The sequence below is a fragment of the Dermacentor silvarum genome, chromosome 5 (genome assembly GCF_013339745.2).
Source record: "Dermacentor silvarum isolate Dsil-2018 chromosome 5, BIME_Dsil_1.4, whole genome shotgun sequence".
Lineage (NCBI taxonomy): Eukaryota > Metazoa > Arthropoda > Arachnida > Ixodida > Ixodidae > Dermacentor > Dermacentor silvarum.
In genome coordinates this window covers 160953318-160964403 of record NC_051158.1, presented here as the reverse complement: position 1 = coordinate 160964403, position 11086 = coordinate 160953318, and the positions used below count along the sequence as shown (strand labels likewise).

Sequence of the window (11086 nt, the reverse complement as noted above, 5' to 3'; positions counted from 1 at the left end):
AGGTGATAGTTTTCATGCTACAGTGTAGAGGCTCATTCTCATAATCGACGGGCGCCGATCAAAGCCGCAAGACAGATTCAGACACGTGGAGGACACATTCTCTGAACACGCGGTCTTCATCGTGTCTTCTTCTCCCAACCGCAGGTGCTACTTCCTCCCAAGCCGGAGCCTCGCACTTCCTGGGACACGGTAATGAGGACGCTCGGCTCAACTTTAGCTGCGGCACCTGCGCTCTGGTCGGTTACTCCGGTGCGTATGTAGTGTGTCTTTTCACGCACTTCCTTAGTAATCACAACTACGTATCAAGAGCGCAGTTCCCTGGAATTCTCGAACTTCGAATTTGCACACTAAAAGAATAATTGATCCTACATTTTAGGCATGTCACATTAAAGAACAAATTTCTTTGCTAGGCCCATCTTCTTAGCGTTTATGCTTCTATTTCTTATATTTTTTGTTCTCCTTCAATCACATGCTTGTATTCTATCACTTTCACGGCCAAAGATTTCAATATCATGTGCTGTTCTTCTTCAACCTATACTTCAAGAGGGATCGCTGCTTAGGCTAGCTGGTGTTACATTCTTTAGACAAAGAAAAAAAAACCTTTTTTAGTGCGCAAAACGTAGCTTTCAGGGAGCAAGAAGGAGCTTGGTCCTGTCGCCTTCTTCCTTTTTTCGTACGTTTTGCGCACTAAAAACGATTTTTGCTTGTGTAAAGAACAATCTATACTTTTTGTGCATATTGCCGCAAGGGGCCTTCCAGAAGAAGGAAATGCTGGTGTAGGTGATGACGATATGTGTTGCCACGAATGTGAGCACCACTGTAATACATTTTACTGTGACTCCTGCTTTACCAGACTAAGACACAAGGGCATGGCGAAGTTCTTTTAAAGGAAATATGCCTGTTCTTGAGAGCGCGTTTCATTTTTCTGAAGTTTGCACGTATTGTTTTACAAAGGTTACGTGACTTAACAAAGTCCACGGTTTTTAAAATGAATAAGCCGACTCTGGTCTTTCTTTAAGAATATAACATTCATTCTTACACTGGGTAGTCATCCAGAAGTTATCCTATAGCTAGTAATCCTGTCTGAGCAAACTTGACAATGTTTCGCCAATTCTCAGAGATACGCGATGATCAGTCGATCACCAGCTGGCATTTCTGCCATATCACAAATTGGCGTACTTACACAGGCTCTGAGCTGATTGACACAGTCTCATGCTGTATATAGCCAATATAACAGGGTTTTTTCAGATTCCATTATCCTCCTATCACATCAGAGCAGCAAGAAGCCCAGTGATGCGAAGTATTGTACTGAAACCACCGCAACCACGTGATATCTGATTGCGTTGTTTTGAATAGTTACCGATAACAGAGAGAACTGTTTTAGGCGTCATGAAGCGTGCACGTATGACGTGGCAGTCTCAAACGCATATCTTCCGATTTTACCTCTTATCAATGTTCGTGATACAAATGTGAAATAAATTCATTCCGAATTGGGAATTGTGATTTGCAATTGCAAAAAAATCGAGAAGCTCAGCGGAGTAGAGACTTTTTGATTTTTTTTTATGGTCAGCATTCACACAGAAGCGTCGCGGTCCTCATAATACTTCAAATGACAGCAACTTTCTTTGTAATCGCAGTACATTGTAAAACTATTTGCAAGGCGTTTGTAGCTTTAAAGTTGTGTCTGTTTGATTAATTTGAGCTTTCGAAGTGACAGTTTCTTTTCGCACGTATTGTTTATAATTTTCTTTTTCTCATAGAAGTTCTCATACTAAACAGGTATCCAACCAATAAGTTAAAGTATTCTTTATTGACAGATCTGTTTTTTAAGCTATATTATGTTACGTTTCGAAAGAATACTCTAGCTACCTATTTTTAGTGCAGCTAGTCGACGCGATTTTTTATGGTGTACAAGACGGAATTTAAAAACGAATGAAGACATTGACATTTTGCGCAACAATAAGCATCAACACCAACGAGACACGCGGACTGCCGCATCAAACAGTGTTCGAATTGTGATTGTACTAAGAGATGTATGCCTGTCGCTTTTACTTCCCATGCACATCCACGTAATCTTGTGTTCTCGGATAATTCACTTTGTAAATCGCTTCTGGGTGCGTGAATGCAGGTCACCTTCTTGGCTCCGGTCTGGGCAACTCGGTCGACGCCTCAGAGTGCGTCATCCGCCTGGGCCGATCACCCGGCCGAGGCTACGACCAGGACGTGGGAAGCAAGGCTACCTTCCGACTGATGCACGCTGACACGTGAGTTCGTGCTTCTGCTCAACACACGCGATCACGTCACTGCAGGGTGCTTTGCTACAGGAAAATGACTAAATTCGTCGCTGAGCCCTATTCTTTGCCTTATTGGAAAGAAGTAACCTTTACATAATCGTTTTGAAACTCTCTTTTGTAGTACTCTGAAATAATTTATTCTACAATCGCGTATTATGTGCTTTCTGTTCATGTTGTATTGCTTTTGTTGCCGAGTGCTATGTCTCTTGCTTTTGTAACTGCTTTTAATTACTGTGTTCTTCTGCGGATTACATTGTAGAAATACTTATTGCTCTGCTCCTGGCGCGCTGCCTACAAGCCCTATTGAAACATCCATATGCCCCATAACTCCCATATCCAATAATACGATATGAAACATATAGGATCCCATACAAAAACCTGTTTTTCCTATATGTCATATGATGTTATTGGATATAGGAGTTATGTCCTGGTATACGGGGGTTTTTTAATAGGGAGGAATGGGAGCGCGTGGCACTGTCAAGCTCTCGTTCTGAAAGCTTGATGGGGTTGTTGTCAGCGTCATGAAGTGGGTGAAACAATAAATATAATAATGATAATAATTATAATATTACTACTACCATTTATTCTGCTACTACTACTTCAGACAATCTTCTTAATGCTCAGTGCCAAAGTGCTGAATAATAAGATTGATAAGCAAAGCATTATCGGTGCGGCATTCATTGCCATTTTATCATTTCGTGTCCTGCATCGTTTGCGTCGTTGCTTAATTAAACGGTTCGCCATTTTATCGACAATCAGCCTTGTAATGTTGGCTTCTATAGGCTGTTTTTTACCGCTTAAACGTTGACACGCAATGGAATTCTGTGATATTCCAACAAAGCGATGCAACATATCGGGCTGGCGAGGAGGCCTAGATTGCGCACGCTTTTCGACCTGTCACCCTTTGCGACCTTTACTGGTAGTCAGAAGGCGGCACAGTATTTCTGGAAAAAACAATTTATTAAGCCAAATAAAACTTCCTTTTTACCACAATGACAATAATCAACATACTGAGCTTACGAGTTTTGTCTAATGCTATAAACTCGAGAGGCGTCTGCCTTACGCAATGTTCGGTCAGTGTACGTTACATATGCATCCAAGGCTGCAGATGTTACAGGGACATTTCGAGAAAACTTTGGCGTACTGCTGCAGGCTCCTCGAACTACTCAAGGGACCGCAGCGAGAGAAGCGCCTATCCAACAGCCCGCTGGCATCGGATCACCTAGTGGTGTTCGGCACGCCCAAGAAGGCCACTCCTGCATCGCTGCGAACACGCCTGGAGAGCAGCGGTGGACCGCGATTGCTTAGCCTTCGCCGAAGCGCAGAGCATGCGGCCGCGAAGAGCCTCGCCGAGCACGCAAGCACACTAGGGTGAGATTTAAATGCTGTGCTTTCGTCTCTGTGACCTGCACATGCCAACAAAATGTGTTATTTCGTTAAAATCGGCTGCGCTTCCCAAGAACCGCTATACATATAGGAAGAGTACTAGGTCTTGTGCCTTTTTCCTTCGAAACAACGTCGAGTTTTAAAACTTATTTTCCTATTCCTTGAAGACATTGGCTTAATACCGAACACTGATAATTCCCAAGCACTAGCCTGGGCCGCTATCGTGTACGCGTTCGAAAATCTGACGTTCTATTTCGCCTCACGCGATTGGCCTAGATTGGCCTAGGCCACGATATTGGCGCGGCCTGGGCCAATCGCGTGAGACGAAACCGGATGTCCGCTTTTCGAACGCGCACAAGATAGCGGCCCTGGTTACATCAGCAGCATCGCCTTGAGAGAGAGAATGATTTAATGAAAGGCAGGGAGGTTAACCAGGACTGAGCCCGGTTGGCTACCCTACACTGGGGGAAGGAAAAAGGGGAGAGAGAGATTAAGAGAAGAATAGAAAGTCCACTCTTGATATCGCCGACGTAGCAACAGATCTCTGTTCAATCACTGATTATCAATCAGTCCGGGTCACAGACGGTCACTCAGTCCTGTAGTTTTTAAAAATCGCAGCAGCGCTTTTGTGGCCTTTTGCAGCTGTGATATTCGAGGCCATGGTCCCAAGATCTAGCTCAAAGTGAACGGTCTGCTATCTAGCCTATTGAGAACGTTGCAGAGGTCATGTCTTTCGTTTTGAAAAGATTGACAGTAGCATAGTAGGTGTTCTATAGTCTCATCGACACCGCAGGCATTACACTCGGCGCTATCAGCCATTCCAATCAAACACGTGTAAGCATTGGTGAAAGCAACACCCAAGCGTAAGCGGCACAGCATTGTTTCCTCATTTCGCGGAAATCCAGGCAACAGCCGCAGCTGCATAGATGGGTCGAGAGAATGCAACCAATGTTGGGCGAATTCAGTTGTATGCCACTTCTCCAATGTCATAGTTTGCGCTAGCTTGCTTAGGTGTTGGGCTGCGTCAGTCCGGCAGCATCGCCTTAGTTTCACCCATACATGCTAGGATCCCTTGGTTTCTTGCTTCTTTTCCTGCCTGCCTACTCCTATGGCGTTTATGTCCCCGATCCTCTTCTTAATGCAGAGTCTGATTAGCGTGTAGGCGCCCACATATATGCCAGCAGAATTCTGCGACTGACTGTGTGAATGACTGACTTTTTATGATTTTTTATTCTCGCTCCTTATCTATTCTTTCCCCCTCCCCAAGTGTAGGGTAACCAACCGGGCACGTCCTTGGTTAACCTCCCTAGCTTTCCCTTCTCGTTTCTCTCTCTCTGTGCATTTGAATAAAAAGTATTCTCTCTCTTAGTTAGGTGCACTTAACAATTCTTGTACACAGAAGGAGTTGCTCCAATTGCGAGCAGTCCTACTCTAGACCAACACGATATTTCTGTATCTTTTGCTAGTAACACAATATATCTGTATCATTTGCTAGTAAATGTAACAAAAATAACATTCAGGGCAAGGGGTGGCAGAATATTTAGGTTGTTTTCTGCACGTTGAAATGTTCCATCTGCAAGCTGGAAGCATATTTACGGGTCACAGTAGTCTGTAGTCATTGAGCACCTCTTAATCTTATGTGGCACGATAAAAGAACAAGAAATTCAATCCATTAATTATGTGGACTGGAAGAGGTCGTTTTTTATTATTCCACCTTCATTAAGATTTATGTTATTCTGGAAATGACCGACATTTTTTTTCTTTTTTTTTCACGTAGCTATTGCGGTATGCATGCGTCCAGACACATTACTTTTTCCGTGACTTATGTCCTGGTTCCTTTCCTGATGGCCCTAAATACATGTCTCAGCTCTTACTATTTACTATAGAAGCAGGAATAGCTCTGCATGCTACATAATCAAGCACATCAGGTCAAACGATTGTTTTAGAATAATCAGGCGAGCTGCTTTGATGACATAGAATAAAATAGTTCGTTGGATTTTCTGTAAATGTAAGTCGTGTTCTGCCTGTGCAGGGTCACTTCTTTCCCTTTGTTGCCAGACTACCTCAGTAGACAAGCACACAGAGCATGTGCCAAATGTTTTGGCCAAGTATAACACTTCCTAAACATGCCGCAAATACACGCTGGCAAAGCAACAATCTGCGAGTGAACTGACAGTAAATGTGTAGGTCTTTCCACTGCGTAACCCAGAGTGAAATAGATTTTGCTGTTTTCAGGTACCAACTTTCCGGAGCAGAGCCGTCAACCCTGTGGCATGCCGTCAAACTCACCGAGACAATAGGTTGCCAGTCCCTGAACGTGTTCGGAGTTCCTGAGCCTAAGATATGCAAGTGAGTAGCTGCTTTTTCTTCCTATGCAATACATATAACCGCGTTGTGCAGAGACGCACATACTTCGCACTAGACATCTGTTACATGTTCTCTAAACTGCTAGCGTGGTAACTGAAGGAAGTGTAGCAATATCGAGAAATTTTGTTTTGCACAATTCTTATGACGTCTGCCTTTCCAAAAACATATTGAGACGGAATACTGTCGCACTGTAAACATTGGACTTTCTCGGTATATTTTCTCCCTATGAATGTCACCTCATCTAGGTGCTTTTATACCTTAAGGTATCTCAAAGCTTATTAGGCTAGAGAGCTCACAAACGAAAAGAAAGCGCATGTGGCACTACCAAGCAACTTTTCTATTAAATAAGCTATATACGAGACGGCTGGTTCAGGTGAAACCCCTTATCGCCACATAAATTACATTTCAGATATTTCACGAGGGTATATCAGTTAGCTCACGCCACTGGCAACTTATTATGATAGTCTCGCAATAATACTTCCTGTACCTGTGCCTCCTGCAGAAGAGACATTATTGTCGGTGCACTTGTGTCAGCATTATTTTCAAGTACGGGTAAACGCACAGTAAGGAATCTGCCTTACTTGCGCTTATTTTAGCGGCCACCGCTAGTGTTTCCATTGGGTAACCACAAAAACACTATACTGAGCAACATATAATGGCGTGTGCTACGGCTGTATTTTAGGCGAAGATTGCGCCGTTTTCTCATGAAGCCAGGACAACTGTTAAATATATTGGCTTCTAAATTCAGCTCTTTGTTCAGTACTCGTGGGCTGGTTGTCAGTTGTCGTTCAAATTATTTTAAGTGTGATCGCTCAAGGAAAGACAGAAATGAAAACGGATGTCAGTCGTCCTGATATGGCAGGGCTAGATGCTTAGTACGAGAGTAGAAAATTTTATACACTCGTTATAAAAATAAAAATGCAAGAGTAAATGCAAGAACGATTCAAGTCTCGATCAAATAGTCTAAGTTCCTACTGTGATGAAGCTTTCCGTCTTCTATTGTTAAAAATGAAAACATGTCACGTGTAGCCAACTTGGAAACTGCGCAGTCGCATACAAGGGTTATTTGGAATCGGCGCCCACATTCGCAAAACAGCTCACTCTGTAGATCCGGCTCATCTACGGTCCTGGCGAATTCAATTTTTTTTAACTGGTTTCCTGATATCATCAGTAACGCATAGCAAACAAAGAAAGAGCTTCATAGGCTTCTGTGAATGTGGAAGCGAAATTCGCAGATGATTGCGTAATGGCATCACGCAAGCGACTAGAAGTCGTTGTAAATTGTGATAAAAAAATGATATAATAAAAGTAAGCCCGTGTCATGAACTCGATGTGCTACAACGCTCAATATTGCTAGTTTATGATATGCTTCTGAAAGGCCGCGTTTTGTAACGAGAATGGTTGGTATAGACAAAACCTTTTCTGCTGCCATTATTCAATTCATCCACTCTAAGTCACCACTCATCTGCCAATATTCATCCAAGTTATAAAACTGCGATGTGGTTATGAGGCGGGGGAGTTTAATCAGCAGACTTACTACGGCGTGTCTAATAATCTGATCGTGGCTTTGGCACGCAATACCTCAGAAAGCATTTATTTAGTATGAACAAAAAACTGGGGCTGGAAGGCTACCTCATTTTCCTTTTTAGTACAATGCAAACCACTGACAATTGCAACGGCATTATATTTGCGCAGGCGCCATCGCAACGAGCCATCGCGTTCCCGCTTCTGGGAGTACGCGTCCCCGCCTCAGTGCCTGGACGGTCTCGACGTGGGCCACAACGAGAACCCGCTGAGACCTGATCCCGGTCACCTAAGCCTGGTCGATCGTAGGGCGTTGGCTGGATGGCTGCAATCCGCGCAAAAGCCTGTCATCCGATTCTTGGCACCCACTTGGAGCGTCTCCCAACCTGCGTCTGCTGCTGCCGCTGCGACGTGACGTAGCCGGAGGAAAGTTCCTAACTTGCACATAAGTGTAGCGCATTAGCTGCCACGCTAGGTCGCAGCAGGACACGTTGTGTTCGCCAAGAGGACGCCATGGTGCAATGCTTACTTGTGGTAACTGCGCGTCTGTTGTGAGGCTGTCCGGTGAAGTGAAAAAGTGTTCCGACTGGTGCTGGAGTGAAAGAAGACTAGCTTGCACCGCTAGGCCGACATCGTCACGTGCTTTCTTCATTTTACGAGACCGCCATCCTGTGCTGCTTCTTAAGGAAAGGATGGCGCTTCATCGCATTGCAGTTTTCGGGGAGTCGATTTGTCTTGAGGACAAAGAAAGCATAGAAAGGAATCGTGGTACTGGAAAGCAGGCGTGCAACAACGGACACGTGTAGAACGAAAAGCACAACGCCAAACGCTGACTACAAATCCCTACGAACTTGCTGAACTTTCAGTTTTTCGTATAGAGGAGTTTTCGTCAGAGTAAAGGACTATTTTTATTCTACTCATTGCGGCAGTGGTGGAATGAAATGGGCTCGGCTCACTTGTGTATCTGCAATCTATAAACTTCTCTGTGCCTGGTTTTCTGCTTACAGCAGACTTCCATCCTCACACAAACCAGCCAGACGAGTACGAGTGGCTGTGTACCTGGTTCTGTTCACCGTGTCGAGGACTCAGTGCAGCGATTGTGGCCGTCATCAGCTTCGAGACGCGGCATCAATGGCCAGAAGAACATCTTGACATCAAGCTCTTGTTCTTGGCCTAGGTGATAGTGCAATACACTGCACAGATTTCCAATCGTCGCTTGTGACCCTGACGATGAGTCATCATGTGCAATCTTTCATTTGCGCTCGTGTGCGCGCCGAGCGTGAAAACTCAATGAATGGACATGCCGCATTATTCCCGTTGGACAAACCTGCGACAGAGTATTTCAATATAAATTTTTGACAATTTCTTACACTCGTAATTTAACCGTATGCCATCGCATTTATCACGGCATACCAAACTGGGCGAGCTGCAGTGAACATAAAAATGTTCACTGCAGCTGGTCAGCGTTCGGCAACTTTGCTAGTGAAGCACAGAGTGGCTGCACGTAATACTGCTTCTACGGCGTTGATTATGGCAAACCATCATATTCGTCGATGATCTCAATGTCACGCACAGGGATAGTAAGCGTTTCTCAGCTTGTGTGATGCGAGGTTTATTCCTGTTAATGTGATTAACTAGGACGGCTGAGATAACACCGCGACTCATGTACTTTGAATGTGTGTGAACTGAGCCATTGCATTAAACACATCTGCGCGCTCTAGTTAATAACTGCTCCGTTGCTGCAATCAGTGCTTTGGCCTAGCTTAGTGTTTGCCACTTTACATTGAAGCGAGTCATGGACTCCCGAAAACAGCCTTCTAATTGAAGGCAGTTCACATGGTGCCAATTTGCGAAACTTGTTGCCTATCAAAATGAAATTAAATACGTTGTCACTTTGTCGCAAGAAGGTGCCTGTTTTGTTTATTTTCAACTGTTTACAAGAACTTGGCGCTCCATAAGAGGGCTGGCTACTGCTCTGATATGACGTGTAATAAAAAATGTCGCAGTTTCACCAGAAAGGCGAAACATCAATTGAGAGAAGAAATTAGTGGAGAGCTATACGGAATAAGGATAGTAGTTTTATCAGCTGTAAACTTGAACATGTAGCAGCACCAGCAACGCGCAGAACTGTTGTCGAGGCCGCCGGCGTTTTTCCCGTGTTAGCACCGATAGCGCGCGGCGTTGGTGACTGTTGCCGGTGCCTCGATCTGGTGGCGGCTCGGAGGTTTTCGACGAGATCAGGACGGGGCACACGTCGAGCAGCGTCGGAAGCCTTTGCCACCTTCTCGCCTCGCAACTTTTTTATATAAATACGCATTTGGTGCCGCAGCTAAACGTCACCTACCCTCCCTTCCTTCCTCTCCTCCCCCAATGGCCTTTCGCGCGACGCAAGAAGTCGCATTTGCTCTCCGCCGTGCGTTCGCTCCCTGTGAAAGCGCACGTCCCTCGCGTCCTTTCACGCGCACATAGAGCAGACAGCGCGCGGCGACAATTTTATCGCCCTTGGACTCTATACGGAACTTCACGGCGAAGGCGACGACGACGCCGACGGCAGAAACCCTCTTGGAGTGTCCATATAATTGCTATCGCAATAAAAGAAGCGAATCGCTTTGCGAAATAGTGCACACCCGCGCCAAAAAATTACATAATTTTCAGGTTTCCGTTTTTGTTTCGTACTTTTATTATTTCAGTCTGAGAAGATTTAACATAAACGGCATGGGCTGTGGGTGTTTTGTTTCATAACATTTCAATGTTTGTGGATTGTCATTCTCAAAATTCTGAGGAATAGCTTTGCCAAGAATGCAAGACAAGGTATGAGCAATATGAATGATGCAATGGTGTGGCAATATAACCTGCGTATATAGCATGTCATATAAGGTGTGGCATATGCATGTACCTAAATATATTATGAAGGCCTGCGTGGTTGGGGATGATTTTCTCAGCCGAGGACGCTGACGCCGACACCAACACCGGATTTTCTGCGACATGGGGCCCTTAACGCTATCGCGTTAAAAAGAAAAATGGGCAGAGACACTTAAGACTGCTTAGGTGTGGGAATGCCAAACCTTTATAGTCCCTCCTCCCCATTATTTGTGCCGTCAAGTGCCCAGTGACGCGCGCACTAGACCACACCTTTAGTCAGCCAGATGGTTGCGACGTGACCTGTGCAATGACCCACCCACCTTTAGTCAGAACTGTGGAGCCACCCTAGCGTCAGGGAAGCTCGTCTCCCATCCCTTAGGCCCGGGTTCGATTCCCACCCAGACCGAAATTTCTTTTGAAAGCCATTAGTTTACTGCAATAACAGTAACCTCCCTGGGAAATGTGACGGGAACGCGAGCATTGTTGACGCGATATTACTCTTTGCGCCGTCGGCCATATTTTTTAACATCGCTCGCTCACGACGCCGGGTTTTCGAGTAATGGGGCATATAGCACTTTCGCATTATCAAAAACACAATAACATACAAAAGTGACATTATGAATAATGCATCCAATGGTGCCACAAACGCTTAC

The 11086-nt window shown here is 44.8% G+C and overlaps 1 protein-coding gene across 1 annotated transcript; it reads left to right on the top strand.

The window, feature by feature from the left end:
• The first annotated feature begins 44 nt into the window (after nt 1-44).
• Nucleotides 45-9868, top strand: LOC119454521 (uncharacterized). Its single transcript, XM_037716427.2, has 5 exons — nt 45-249; nt 2129-2264; nt 3447-3665; nt 5916-6029; nt 7743-9868. Exons 2-5 carry the CDS (start codon nt 2251-2253, stop codon nt 7984-7986), a joined length of 591 nt encoding a protein of 196 aa, XP_037572355.2. The 5' UTR covers nt 45-249; nt 2129-2250; the 3' UTR covers nt 7987-9868.
• Nucleotides 9869-11086: the final 1218 nt, after the last annotated feature.

Excerpts from the sequence above, each read along its gene's own strand:
- LOC119454521 (XM_037716427.2), top strand. Across the intron at positions 3,666-5,915 it reads GAGCACGCAAGCACACTAGG|GTACCAACTTTCCGGAGCAG; the intron begins GTGAGATTTAAA and ends TGCTGTTTTCAG. Across the intron at positions 6,030-7,742 it reads CCTGAGCCTAAGATATGCAA|GCGCCATCGCAACGAGCCAT; the intron begins GTGAGTAGCTGC and ends ATATTTGCGCAG.